This window comes from Mytilus trossulus, chromosome 3 (assembly GCF_036588685.1).
Source record: "Mytilus trossulus isolate FHL-02 chromosome 3, PNRI_Mtr1.1.1.hap1, whole genome shotgun sequence".
NCBI lineage: Eukaryota > Metazoa > Mollusca > Bivalvia > Mytilida > Mytilidae > Mytilus > Mytilus trossulus.
In genome coordinates this window covers 93860475-93876885 of record NC_086375.1, presented here as the reverse complement: position 1 = coordinate 93876885, position 16411 = coordinate 93860475, and the positions used below count along the sequence as shown (strand labels likewise).

Here is a 16411-nt window from a genome sequence, read left to right as displayed (position 1 = left end):
GGTCAAACTCTACCTGTACAAAACACAGTAAATCTACCTTCATTCTACCTGTACAAAACACAGTGATTCTACCTTCATTGCAGATTACTAACAGTCAGCTTTTAGATCATGGTAGGTCAGATTCTACCTATACAAAACACAATAAATCTAACTTCAGTATTTATAACTGAAAATCAGTATCTACCTTCCAGATCATATTAGATTAAACTCTACCTGAACAGAATACATAAGTCTACTTTATTGGCGACAATTGAAAGACAGCCCATACATTAACCATCCAGATACTTACTATCTACAAAGAATTCTTGTGTGAGTGTATCAGATATTACCTTTAAATAACCTCCAATTATTAATTAACCTAATACTTCTATAACATGGCAAAATAAATGTGAATAATTTACAAGTTACCAATTAACAGCAATATATGTCAAGTACATGAATTACAAAGAAACAGAATTCAGGTCTTACTTCATTTTGGTTAGTCACTTGGTCAGAATTTTGATTAATATGAAAAATCAAATTGCTAATATTTATTACATTATCTTTGTAATATTTTTTTACATTTTAATGCAGTAAATTAAATTTCAACAATCAAAAATATATATACATTTACAATTTTACATACTAAATATACTATTTCTAATAAATAATTCCATTTGAAACCAGAAAAACTATTAAATGATACTAAATTACAAACGAGAACATTTATCAGATATATCCACCAATATTGTTTGTTGTAGTATTTCATCTTTCAAAAAGACTAATGGATTAGAGATAAGTTTTACAACTTAGTAACATCTTCTCTGTTTATTTAAGTGGTATCCAACACTTGAACTAAAATTAATTTGGCTTGTTTTATTTTCTTAAAATTTTGACAAAGTATTTTACTTTGACCATTTGACAAAAATATGAAGAAAAAAAAAATTTGAACCAACCGTTTAACAGAAAAATTACACTGGTTATATAGCAGTCTGACAAACACTCATTTTGATTATTGAGAAGCTTAATATTCTTTCTACAACACAATGTAATTAAAACGTTTAGCTTATTTTACAGAGTTATCTCCCTGCAGTGTTAGGTACCACCTTAAAGGTTTAATATTAATGAGATTTTGCTGTTTCTATATTCATTATGAAATGTTCTAATGGTATGTCATTACTGAGAAATCATTATTTATAAACAAATATAGAAATTAAGTGATATTATTTTCCTATATAAATTCATATTTTTCTTTAAACAGTGATTTTCTTCAAATTATACATCATGGGATTTGCTCATTGTTGAAGTCCATACAGTGACCAGTAGTTGTTAATTTCTGTGTCAATTTGGTCTCTTGTTCAGGGTTGTTTTATTGGCAATCATACCACATTGTCTTTTTATATTATAAACATATTTCATAAGTACTGCAAGAATCTGCTGACATATAGCTGAATTTTCAAAAGTGATATTTTGTTCTTGAAAAGCTGTCATGAGTGCCTTAAGTTGCCTTGAAATAAATGGGTTTTTTTAAATTTGACTGCTACCTGGTAACAGATGTTCTGCAGGTAATGAATGTAAGCAAATATCTTAGATTCGGCATGTCACAATACCATGTAAAGACCACTGTTTAGCCTAAAGACCAACTGAGACCAGAGACAAATTCTAAAACATATTGAAGACAAAATGATTATTTAAATAGTTAACTGACCAAAACCAGCATATATTCAAACTAATTAACCTATATATTCAAAAATAACTGTTGCTTCTGTATTAAATTTCAAGAGTGAACTAAACATGTGATAAAACAGATAAATAACAAGACTTTAACTGAAGCTGCCTTATTGTTAACACTTATTGCTGACAGTTGATGAATCTTAATACAATAGTTCATTTTTACAATTGTAAAACTTCCAAATTTCTGCTCAAACAGTCCAAAATGAAACAGAAATCTGTTTTACATAACTAAACTGAACATGGTGTGTTACCTTAAACTATCAACGATCATGTGCAGACTACTAATCAGTGTTGACTGATGTTTGCACAGGGAAAGTCATTTCAGTGAAATTTGAATAATTATTTAATAAATGATAATTTTTCACTTCTCAATTAGTAACATTGAACTATTTCCATATTCACAATCAAAATTAGTAGTATTAAACAAAGTGCACATGTTTAAGCTCTGACTGAATTACTGACCATTTACAATATTTACATATATGTACATTTATGATATCTATTTACATGATAATTACATAAAATTTACATATGTTACAGAATATACAAGGATGAAGTAACCTACCCTGTTTATAACAATTATCTTTGAATTCTACTATCTGTATCGCATTAAAGCAATGCATTCAGTGTGTATAACTATAAAACACAGAGCAATACATAAAATGTGTGTTACTGTAACACACAAGGCAAAACATTAAGTGGGTATTACTATAACACACAAAGCAAAACATTAAGTGTGTATTACTATAATACACAAAACAATGTGTTAAGTATTTATTATTATAACACACAAAGCAATATATTAAGTGTGTGCTACTATAACACACAGAGTATAAAATTAAGTGTGTATTACTATAATACACAGAGCAATGCATTAAGTGAGTGTTACTATAACACACAAAAAAGTACTTTAAGTGTGTATTTCTAATACACACAAAGCAATGCATTAAGTGGCAATACATAAAGAGTGAATTACTGTAACACACAAAGATTAACATAAAGTAGGTATAACTATAACACACAAAGCAATGCATTGAGTGAGTGTTACTATAACACACATATTAGTTAAAATTTTAATTACTGTAAGTTGCACTTTGTAAATACAGCTGTTTCACAAACCACGCCTCTTTTAGGGAGATAGATAATATTTATTGACAAACCTGTTCCAAGATTTGATCTCATAGACAAAAACTTGGGACTTTTACCAGTATAAAAACATACTATTGCGATAAAAATTGAATTCTAAACGTGAGACACAAATAGGAGGTAGAAGTAGTACAGAAATTTAGTAGATGTTTAAACTCTTAACAAGTTCAGGGCATATAAATGTTTAAAATGTGCCGCACAGCCCTAGGTTTTGACCTTTGAAAAAAATGGAAGTGCATTACATCTTTCCATTCTAGGATATAATTTGTTATGTTATTTTGTAGTAAAAGTGGCACAGTAAGGGAGTTATATGGAAAATTGAATTGTCTATATTTACAGAAATGCAACCTATAACAAACAAAGCAATACATAAAATGTGTATAACTGCAACAAAGATTTGAAACAAGTAAAAAAATTCCTAGTCCAAACCATTTTCTTATTTAGATATAAGAAGATATGGTATGAGTGCAAAAGAGACAACTCTCTCATCCAAGTTGCAGTTTGTAAAGTAAACCATTATAGGTCAAAGTATGGTCTTATATAGCTTTAACTCACAAAGTACAGCAAGATATAAAGGGCCCCAAAAAGTTACAAGTGTTAAACCATTCAAACAGGAAAACCAACGGTCTAATCTATATGAGAAATGAAAAACACTTGTGAACCACATCAACAAACAACAACTACTGAACATCAAATTCTTGACTAAGGACAGGTGCAAACAAATGCAGCTAGTAATTATTGTGTGAATATTTCCAATAACTACTAATCAAATAGAATATTTCTGATACCTAAAAATTGATTTGATTTTTTTTTTAAATGTCACGTTAATAAGCAATTTTTAAACTTTATTATATATGTAAAAATATATCTATTGAAAACAGGATTCCAGTAAAAACATTAATATGTACATGAAACATTTACACTATACAAGACAAAAAACAATTTAAACCAAAAACTACCAAGGAAAATGGAAAAACAATAAAACAACCTGTCCCATTTAATTGATTATCAGATGTGTTATAATATTCTTACATAATGTATACTGATACACTAACAAAATGTACAGAGAGACACTTACAAGATGTACACCAATACAGTAACAAGATGTCTACTGATACACTAAAATGATGCTTATACACTGACATGATGTGTACCGATACACTTACATGATGTTTACAGATACACTTACAAGATGTGTACCGATACACTTACATAATGTTTACCGATACACTTACATGATGTTTACGGATACACTTACAAGATGTTTACCGATACACTTACATGTTTACGGATACACTTACATGATGTTTACCGATACACTTACATGTTGTTTACCGATACACTTACATAATGTTTACCGATACACTTACATGATGTTTACAGATACACTTACAAGATGTTTACCGATACACTTACATGATGTTTACCGATACACTTACATGATGTTTACCGATACACTTACATAACGTTTACTGATAAACTTACATGATGTTTACGGATACACTTACAAGATGTTTACCGATACACTTACATGATGTTTACGGATACACTTACATGATGTTTACCTATACACTAACATAATGTTTCAAACACTTACATGATGTGTACCGATACACTTACATGATGTTTCAAACACTTACATGATGTGTACCGATACACTTACATGATGTGTACCGAGACACTTACATGATGTGTACCGAGACACTTACATGATGTTTCAAACACTTACATGATGTGTACCGATACACTGACATAATGTACACTGATATGATTAAATGATGTTTACTGATACAGTCAGGGTATGCCATAGCATAAAATATTTGTCTTATGTGGCACATAATACATTGTTATAAATAGCCACTATAGTCTGGGGGATCAGGCATTACATTATCATTGGTTTGGAAGTTTGTAATTATCCCCTTTTTGCAGCCTAAAGCATTAAAACGTGATCATTTGGAAATTCTTATTCTAATACAAATTACAGAGAAAGAATTTTACTTAGTTCTTATATAGGATGTATTTATTTTTAAGTTGAAGCTTCGATCAACGATTATCGGTAGATATAAGAGAAAAATATTAACCTGCCCTCCTGTGCCCTAAATATAATAGTGTGTATATGATGATCTATATATAACTAATAGTTTAGGGTTAAGAATTTCTACCTTGATTATTCTTGTAATTGTTTCTTTATTTGACTATACTTGTGTTGTGTAATACCATATCATTTTTCAGAATTTATTGATTGTTGTGAAAATTTGGCAAAATATTTTTTCATTTTGAGTTACAATTTATCAACTAATTTTGAGATATTAAAGCATTAAATTGTCAGACTCAAATATCTCATGCAAAAATTGTCAAGTCCAAATAGAATTATAGTAAAGTCATCTTTATATGATTAAAACAATCTTAATAAGTGTGTGAATTCTTTAGACAAATGGTCATGGAGTAGATTCATTTAGTGTCAGGTTGCAATCGGTCAAAAATTGTCAAATTCCCATTACTTGGCAAACATTGTTAAATTTTAGTGGGAAATAGTACGGTCAATAGCATATGATGAAAAACCAATTTATCAGATAAGAAATGTGTTACTGGACAATGGAAAGACCAAGAAAGGGACAAATAAAGACATTTTTATGCCTTATTTTACAATATCGCATGGTAAAAGAACTCCCATGAACATAGCACCTTGTACACTAAATAACTAAACGATACATACAATATTGAATACATAACCAAAACAATAACAAAAAGAAAATAGCACTTCTCTGCATCAACAAATGAATGAGAGTATATACAAAATCACAGAATGTTTATGTACAAAATGATCACCAAAATGTGCAAGAAAATATATAAATAATTTACACCTTTTTAAGTGTTATCATTTATCAACAAAAAGTTCTGATTTTGGCAATTTTACCAGATAAAGAGAAAATGGTGATTCATATTGTCATACAAAAGCAGTGGTATTAATTTGACAACAGAAAATAGATGCAGATTAAGATTTTTTTTTTTAAATTACAGAAAAACTTTTTCATGTTTTACTTCTAACTAAACCAGATGTCAAATATCTTATACATACAAATAGAACATTTAACTTCTACAAAGGTTTGATGTGAAATCTAAAGCAAATATACATATGACCGTTCAATGATTTAGATATAACATAATAAAAATACTTCACTAATAAAAATATACATGAATGAATTGAATATAGTAACTAAAAATACTGTGTAGCTATTTAATTTAGTAATGCCTGTTTCCATATCTTCATGTTTTTTGGTTATCTAGTTTAACAGTACACAGCACAATGTTAAGTTAATAGAAATTTTCTACGCTTAGACAACACAGAAATGTTTTTACCGTTATTGGTCATAAAGGTACCCCTATTACAACCCTCTTTCTTGCCTGCTGAAGCGGTGAGACATTGTTTCCAATCAAATCATGTTTCAGGATTTATCTATTTAGTTTTCATTATTTTCTTCATAACAGTGGAAAGCATATATAATGTTTAAAATTATGGTCAGACTGTGTAAGAAGTGTTGCATATTGTCGTAAATCTAAATTGGTGGTATTACTTATTTCGTTTTGTTTGAAAGTAGATATTTTCTTTAAAATTGTTCAAAGATAAGTCGTATCAAGCAAATATAATGTCTTAGGCCTTTGGTCAGTATAAAACAGAAAGTAGTAATACATTGACAATAAAAAAAACATCATATAATCATATTTAAGTTATTTTGGTCTATTCCTGAATGAAAATGAACAATTGAATGTTTTGACTAGCACTTTTCAAAAATAATTTATTATATTCAAATGTTATAATGCCATCTGATGCTTATGAGCCCTGTGCAACAATTAATTTTATTGACTATATCAATAAAGTGGTTGATAAAAGTGGTTTAGTTTCAGTGTTAAGATAAAATTGAGAAAGGAAATGGTGAATATGTCAAAGCGACAACCACCAGACCATAGAGCAGACAACAGTGGAAGGCAACCAATGGGTCTTCTGACTAAATAGATGAATGGGGCTGAATATTAAAATACTACTTTTTGATAGAACTGCTTACACTAGTCTATACAAAAACCAAAAATTACATGGTTGCCTTTTTTCATGACATTATAATAGGAAATTTTGAAGGTAGCAAGAAATTTTGACTGCATAATCCAATTTTGACCAATGAAGAACTGAGACTAAAAAAACTACACGCTCATTAAATAAAAATAATCAACCATTAAAATAAAGATAAATTCTGTAAGAATTAGAGAAAAACAAATACACATCTTATAACATTAGCTTTCAATCTACGCTGTAAAATGTAACTGAATATAATGCATTCAGTGAGAAATTTAAATAAAAATTATATCATCTTGTATAGATTTGAATGATTTTAACTGCACATAAAGATTTTTAACAATATTTACAAAAGGTAACTTTTTTGTCCATAGTAATTTTAACTAAGGACACTTGTTGTCATACTTGGGTGTGTTTGATTGGTTGAAATCCAGATGTGCTTGGACTAGCTGACAATGATATATTGGGATCAGAAATGTCTGTTATATCTGATGTTTCTGAATCTGTTGTCTGCATGTCTTGTGAGTCCCGTGAATCACGAGAGTCCTGCCCAAGTGGCATAAAAGTATACATGTTTGGCTGATGCTGGTATCGTAACCTGATATCTTGTGTATTATTTCCCTTTGGTACAGTCTGTTCCGGGCTACCATCTTCTAGACTACTCGATGATACACTAAAAGAGAAAACATGTCCATGGAATATGTACATATGATAAGATTGTCAAAACAGAGCTGTATAAGAAATCTTTAATATATTGAGGATCTATGGATAACTTACCAATATCCCAGAAAAATCAATCTTAAGTACAGGTTCATTCAAAAATGAATATTGACATGATTGATATGCTGTAATTTATATGCATTCTGTGCATCCTATCTGAAGATTTTCAGAAAAATGTTATACATGCTCAGATATTCAAGTTACAAAACAATGTTAAGCCTGTCAAGAAAATTACATAACTTTTGCAAGGTGCAAGAATCTAATATGTGTTCTAAAAATATAAATGATGTCATTGTTAATTTCATCTTGAAAAATTGGAGTTATCTATCTTGTCCAGAATTGTAGTCAAATCAACTTAAACCAAAGCTTTATTGACAAAGCAATATTCTATTTTATTTCCAACAGAACCCGACCATAGAACAGACAGCTTCTTCAGCTACTGAAAGTAAAATAATGTCAAAATTGAAAGTGAAACAAGAGTGAACAATTATTTCTCCAAGCCAGGGATGGACATGCATTACATTATCTGGTGTGATTGGTCCTATATGTAACTTACCTATGGTGGCTGTGGGCTAAGGGATGGACATGCATTACTTTATCTGGTGTGATTGGTCCTATATGAAACTTACCTATGGTGGCTGTGGGCTTAGGGATGGACATGCATTACTTTATCTGGTGTGATTGGTCCTATATGAAACTTACCTATGGTGGCTGTGGGCTAAGGGATGGACATGCATGACTTTATCTGGTGTGATTGGTCCTATATGTAACTTACCTATGGTGGCTGTGGGCTAAGGGATGGACATGCATGACATTATCTGGTGTGATTGGTCCTATATGTAACTTACCTATGGTGGCTGTGGGCTAAGGGATGGACATGCATTACTTTATCTGGTGTGATTGGTCCTATATGTAACTTACCTATGGTGGCTGTGGGCTAAGGAATGGACATGCATTACTTTATCTGGTGTGATTGGTCCTATATGTAACTTACCTATGGTGGCTGTGGGCTAAGGGATGGACATGCATTACGTTATCTGGTGTGATTGGTCCTATATGTAACTTACCTATGGTGGCTGTGGGCTAAGGGATGGACATGCATTACGTTATCTGGTGTGATTGGTCCTATATGTAACTTACCTATGGTGGCTGTGGGCTAAGGGATGGACATGCTTTACTTTATCTGGTGTGATTGGTCCTATATGTAACTTACCTATGGTGGCTGTGGGCTAAGGGATGGACATGCATTACTTTATCTGGTGTTATTGGTCCTATATGTAACTTACCTATGGTGGCTGTGGGCTAAGGGATGGACATGCATTACTTTATCTGGTGTGATTGGTCCTATATGTAACTTACCTATGGTGGCTGTGGGCTAAGGGATGGACATGCATTACTTTATCTGGTGTGATTGGTCCTATATGTAACTTACCTATGGTGGCTGTGGGCTAAGGGATGGACATGCATTACATTATCTGGTGTGATTGGTCCTATATGTAACTTACCTATGGTGGCTGTGGGCTAAGGGATGGACATGCATTACTTTTTCTGGTGTGATTGGTCCTATATGTAACTTACCTATGGTGGCTGTGGGCTAAGGGATGGACATGCATTACTTTATCTGGTGTGGTTGGTCCTATATGTAACTTACCTATGGTGGCTGTGGGCTAAGGGATGGACATGCATTACTTTATCTGGTGTGGTTGGTCCTATATGTAACTTACCTATGGTGGCTGTGGGCTAAGGGATGGACATGCATTACATTATCTGGTGTGATTGGTCCTATATGTAACTTACCTATGGTGGCTGTGGGCTAAGGAATGGACATGCATTACTTTATCTGGTGTGATTGGTCCTATATGTAACTTACCTATGGTGGCTGTGGGCTAAGGGATGGACATGCATTACTTTATCTGGTGTGATTGGTCCTATATGAAACTTACCTATGGTGGCTGTGGGCTAAGGGATGGACATGCATTACTTTATCTGGTGTGATTGGTCCTATATGTAACTTACCTATGGTGGCTGTGGGCTAAGGGATGGACATGCATTACATTATCTGGTGTGATTGGTCCTATATGTAACTTACCTATGGTGGCTGTGGGCTAAGGGATGGACATGCATTACATTATCTGGTGTGATTGGTCCTATATGAAACTTACCTATGGTGGCTGTGGGCTAAGGGATGGACATGCATTACTTTATCTGGTGTGATTGGTCCTATATGTAACTTACCTATGGTGGCTGTGGGCTAAGGGATGGACATGCATTACATTATCTGGTGTGATTGGTCCTATATGTAACTTACCTATGGTGGCTGTGGGCTAAGGGATGGACATGCATTACTTTATCTGGTGTGATTGGTCCTATATGTAACTTACCTATGGTGGCTGTGGGCTAAGGGATGGACATGCATTACTTTATCTGGTGTGATTGGTCCTATATGTAACTTACCTATGGTGGCTGTGGGCTAAGGGATGGACATGCATTACTTTATCTGGTGTGATTGGTCCTATATGAAACTTACCTATGGTGGCTGTGGGCTTAGGGATGGACATGCATTACTTTATCTGGTGTGATTGGTCCTATATGTAACTTACCTATGGTGGCTGTGGGCTAAGGGATGGACATGCATTACTTTATCTGGTGTGATTGGTCCTATATGTAACTTACCTATGGTGGCTGTGGGCTAAGGAATGGACATGCATTACTTTATCTGGTGTGATTGGTCCTATATGTAACTTACCTATGGTGGCTGTGGGCTAAGGGATGGACATGCATTACTTTATCTGGTGTGATTGGTCCTATATGTAACTTACCTATGGTGGCTGTGGGCTAAGGGATGGACATGCATTACTTTATCTGGTGTGATTGGTCCTATATGTAACTTACCTATGGTGGCTGTGGGCTAAGGGATGGACATGCATGACTTTATCTGGTGTGATTGGTCCTATATGTAACTTACCTATGGTGGCTGTGGGCTAAGGGATGGACATGCATTACATTATCTGGTGTGATTGGTCCTATATGTAACTTACCTATGGTGGCTGTGGGCTAAGGGATGGACATGCATTACTTTATCTGGTGTGATTGGTCCTATATGTAACTTACCTATGGTGGCTGTGGGCTATGGGATGGACATGCATTACATTATCTGGTGTGATTGGTCCTATATGTAACTTACCTATGGTGGCTGTGGGCTAAGGGATGGACATGCATTACTTTATCTGGTGTGATTGGTCCTATATGAAACTTACCTATGGTGGCTGTGGGCTAAGGGATGGACATGCATTACTTTATCTGGTGTGATTGGTCCTATATGTAACTTACCTATGGTGGCTGTGGGCTAAGGGATGGACATGCATTACTTTATCTGGTGTGATTGGTCCTATATGAAACTTACCTATGGTGGCTGTGGGCTAAGGGATGGACATGCATTACTTTATCTGGTGTGATTGGTCCTATATGTAACTTACCTATGGTGGCTGTGGGCTAAGGGATGGACATGCATTACGTTATCTGGTGTGATTGGTCCTATATGTAACTTACCTATGGTGGCTGTGGGCTAAGGGATGGACATGCATTATGTTATCTGGTGTGATTGGTCCTATATGTAACTTACCTATGGTGGCTGTGGGCTAAGGGATGGACATGCATTACTTTAACTGGTGTGATTGGTCCTATATGTTACTTACCTATGGTGGCTGTGGGCTAAGGGATGGACATGCATTACTTTATCTGGTGTGATTGGTCCTGTATGTAACTTACCTATGGTGGCTGTGGGCTAAGGGATGGACATGCATTACATTATCTGGTGTGATTGGTCCTATATGTAACTTACCTATGGTGGCTGTGGGCTAAGGGATGGACATGCATTACTTTATCTGGTGTGATTGGTCCTATATGTAACTTACCTATGGTGGCTGTGGGCTAAGGGATGGACATGCATTACTTTATCCGGTGTGATTGGTCCTATATGAAACTTACCTATGGTGGCTGTGGGCTAAGGAATGGACATGCATTACTTTATCTGGTGTGATTGGTCCTATATGTAACTTACCTATGGTGGCTGTGGGCTAAGGGATGGACATGCATTACTTTATCTGGTGTGATTGGTCCTATATGTAACTTACCTATGGTGGCTGTGGGCTAAGGGATGGACATGCATTACTTTATCTGGTGTGATTGGTCCTATATGTAACTTACCTATGGTGGCTGTGTGCTAAGGGATGGACATGCATTACTTTATCTGGTGTGATTGGTCCTATATGAAACTTACCTATGGTGGCTGTGGGCTAAGGGATGGACATGCATTACTTTATCTGGTGTGATTGGTCCATATGTAACTTACCTATGGTGGCTGTGGGCTAAGGAATGGACATGCATTACTTTATCTGGTGTGATTGGTCCTATATGTAACTTACCTATGGTGGCTGTGGGCTAAGGGATGGACATCCATTACTTTATCTGGTGTGATTGGTCCTATATGTAACTTACCTATGGTGGCTGTGGGCTAAGGGATGGACATCCATTACTTTATCTGGTGTGATTGGTCCTATATGTAACTTACCTATGGTGGATGTGGGCTAAGGGATGGACATGCATTACTTTATCTGGTGTGATTGGTCCTATATGTAACTTACCTATGGTGGATGTGGGCTAAGGGATGGACATGCATTACTTTATCTGGTGTGATTGGTCCTATATGTAACTTACCTATGGTGGCTGTGGGCTAAGGGATGGACATGCATTACATTATCTGGTGTGATTGGTCCTATATGTAACTTACCTATGGTGGCTGTGGGCTAAGGGATGGACATGCATTACTTTATCTGGTGTGATTGGTCCTATATGTAACTTACCTATTGTGGCTGTGGGCTAAGGGATTGACATGCATTACATTATCTGGTGTGATTGGTCCTATATGTAACTTACCTATGGTGGCTGTGGGCTATGGGATGGACATGCATTACGTTATCTGGTGTGATTGGTCCTATATGAAACTTACCTATGGTGGCTGTGGGCTAAGGGATGGACATGCATTACTTTATCTGGTGTGATTGGTCCTATATGAAACTTACCTATGGTGGCTGTGGGCTAAGGGATGGACATGCATTACTTTATCTAGTGTGCTTGGTCCTATATGTAACTTACCTATGGTGGCTGTGGGCTAAGGGATGGACATGCATTACTTTATCTGGTGTGATTGGTCCTATATGTAACTTACCTATGGTGGCTGTGGGCTAAGGGATGGACATGCATTACTTTATCTGGTGTGATTGGTCCTATATGTAACTTACCTATGGTGGCTGTGGGCTATGGGATGGACATGCATTACATTATCTGGTGTGATTGGTCCTATATGTAACTTACCTATGGTGGCTGTGGGCTAAGGGATGGACATGCATTACTTTATCTGGTGTGATTGGTCCTATATGTAACTTACCTATGGTGGCTGTGGGCTAAGGGATGGACATGCATTACTTTATCTGGTGTGATTGGTCCTATATGTAACTTACCTATGGTGACTGTGGGCTAAGGGATGGACATGCATTACTTTATCTGGTGTGATTGGTCCTATATGTAACTTACCTATGGTGGCTGTGGGCTAAGGGATGGACATGCATTACTTTATCTGGTGTGATTGGTCCTATATGTAACTTACCTATGGTGGCTGTGGGCTAAGGGATGGACATGCATTACATTATCTGGTGTGATTGGTCCTATATGTAACTTACCTATGGTGGCTGTGGGCTAAGGGATGGACATGCATTACTTTATCTGGTGTGATTGGTCCTATATGTAACTTACCTATGGTGGCTGTGGGCTAAGGGATGGACATGCATTACTTTATCTGGTGTGATTGGTCCTATATGAAACTTACCTATGGTGGCTGTGGGCTAAGGGATGGACATGCATTACTTTATCTGGTGTGATTGGTCCTATATGTAACTTACCTATGGTGGCTGTGGGCTAAGGGATGGACATGCATTACTTTATCTGGTGTGATTGGTCCTATATGAAACTTCTTGGCTGGACTTATATATCCATCTGAGGAATCATGATCCACTATAAATAAAAGAGATTATTCTGTACTGATAAAACTTTAGTCAGTCTTTCTAAATGAATGAATATGCAAACTGTAAACCAACTTATTTTTGCAGATATTTCATTTGGTGTTTTTTCTTATTCTTGTTCACCTCGGGACTATTTAATTTCGTAATATTCTTATTAACTTAGTTTAGTTTAATAAGGTGAGATCCAAATTTTAAATGTTCGTGGCGATTTCTATTCGCATAATTTTTCTTATTGCAAAATTTGCCAAAAAATAAATTGCGCGCAAAAATAAGTTTACAGTAATCACCTGCGTAAAAAGGTATAATCACCGCATGCTTTTTTTTATACAATGTTTGACTTTAAGTTGATTTTGGTAAATACCTATTGTTTTATACATATTTTTCTTTCTCTGAACATAGAATAAATCAATTACTGTTTCGATAAATATGTTTTTAGGTTTAATAGGTTTAATTGACTTTAGTAAAACCTAGTGACATTCACTTCTGTCCTTGGCCTCAGTGAATATCAGTAATAAAACCACACATATACCTCATCAAATGACAGTAATTGTATATTATTGTACAATAAATGGCTATAATGTTTATCATGTTCTACAAAATAAATGTAAATTTACCATAAATTACTTAAAACCTTTACTAAATTTTTCTGTAGATATCAAGATTTGGTTTTAAAGTTTGGTTGTAACTGTGAATATCAGATTATTACATGGCATTTTTCATATAGCATGTATTATCAGCCCTAGGTTCAATATCTGCCCAAGAGCCGCATGGTTGGAGGGCTGATATTAACCAAGGGCTGATAATACATGCAATATGAAAAATGACATGTTATGATCTTTTTATCAAATGCTTCAACAATGGAAAAAAATAACAGATTCATATATTGATCCTTTTACGTGGCTCTCGAATAGAAGTTCAAAGAGTAATGGAAAAAGTAACTTTCTAAATTATGTTTGAAACTTTTAAAAAATTCACAATATACTTTTCAGTATCCAAATAGTTGTTTTGTACACTACTTTGTAATTTTTTTCACTGAAAACGTAGCATTGGGGTGTATTTTCTGGAATAAGCAGAGTATCACCGGAATGCCATGCGATAACCTTACGGAAAGGCATGTGATAACAATCAAACCATGCGCCAAACTTTTCATACCACCCCTTAGCACAAATTCGAAAAATATGGAATTTACGTCAATTTAATGCTATTATTATACAGTAAAAATTATATGTTATTTAGTCTAAGAATATGATAAATACTTATATCAAATGGGATAGCAGTGGCACATCCTCATTTTTACAGAAATGTTGTTAACCGTGCTCGGAAATTTACAAATGATCCTGGTAAACTTATTGCTCCTTTGAATAAACTTATTCTAAAAAGTTACAAATTCAACAATATAATAAGATCATTGAATATCGTTTTTATTGGCGAAAATATTGATTTTGATATCATTAAATTAAAAGCAAAACTAAATATGTCTAGTATGTTATATACATATACACATTCATAGTTCATTCTTGAGTTGTACTGTTATACCACTGTCCCAGGTTAGGGTAGGGTTGGGATCCCTGTAACATGTTTAACCCTGCCACATTATGTAAGTATTTGGAATTATCATTAACACAAGAATGTGGCCTGCATTGTAGGATTATCATTCACACAAGAGTATGGCCTGGTTGTAGGATTATCATTCACACAAGATTATGGCTGGCCTTGTAAAATTATCATTCACACAAGATTATGGCCTGCCTTGTAAGATTATCGTTCACACAAGATTATGGCCTGCCTTGTGGAATTATCATTCATAGATTTTGACCTGATTGTAGGATTTTCATTCACACAAGATTATGGCATGCCTTGTAGAATTATCATTCTTACAAGAGTATGGCATGCCTTGTAGGATTATCATTTACACAAGATTATGGCTGGCCTTGTAGAATTATCATTCACACAAGATTATGGCCTGCCTTGTGGGATTATCATTCACACAAGATTATGGCCTGCCTTGTGGGATTATCAATCTTACAAGATTATGACATGCCTTGTAGGATTATCATTCACACAAGATTATGATTGGCCTTGTAGAATTATCATTCACACAAGATTATGGCCTGCCTTGTAGGATTATCATTCACACAAGATTATGGCCTGCATTGTAGGATAATCATCCTTACAAGATTTTGGCCTGCATTGTAGGATTATCATTCACACATGATTATGGCTGGCCTTGAAGAATTATCATTCACACAAGATTATAGCTGGCCTTGTAGAATTATCATTCACACAAGATTATGGCCTGCCTTGTAGGATTATCATTCACACAAGATTATGGCCCAGCATTTTAGGATTATCATTCACACATGATTATGGCTGGCCTTGAAGAATAATCATTCACACAAGATTATGGCCTGCCTTATAGGATTATCATTCACACAAGATTATGGCCTGCCTTGTAGAATAATCATTCACACAAGATTATGGCCTGCCTTGTATGATTATCATTCACACAAGATTATGGCCTGCATTGTAGGATTATCATTCTTACAAGATTATGGCCTGCCTTGTAGGATTATCATTCACACAAGATTATGGCTGGCCTTGTAGAATAATCATTCACACAAGAGTATGGCCTGCCTTGTAGGACTATCATTCACACAAGATTATGGCCTGCCTTGTAGGACTATCA

The 16411-nt window shown here is 34.8% G+C and overlaps 1 protein-coding gene across 1 annotated transcript in view; it reads right to left on the bottom strand.

The window, feature by feature from the left end:
- Positions 1–216: 216 nt before the first annotated feature.
- LOC134712897 (P2R1A-PPP2R2A-interacting phosphatase regulator 1-like) overlaps positions 217–16411 on the bottom strand; it is a 41534-nt gene continuing 25339 nt past the window's right edge. Inside the window, exons 8-9 of the mRNA XM_063574892.1 lie at positions 13606–13717; positions 217–7601 (exon numbers count right to left, since the gene is read on the bottom strand). Of these exons, the coding sequence (XP_063430962.1) occupies positions 7328–7601; positions 13606–13717 (386 nt within the window). The 3' untranslated portion in view covers positions 217–7327. The remainder of the gene's footprint in view (positions 7602–13605; positions 13718–16411) is intronic.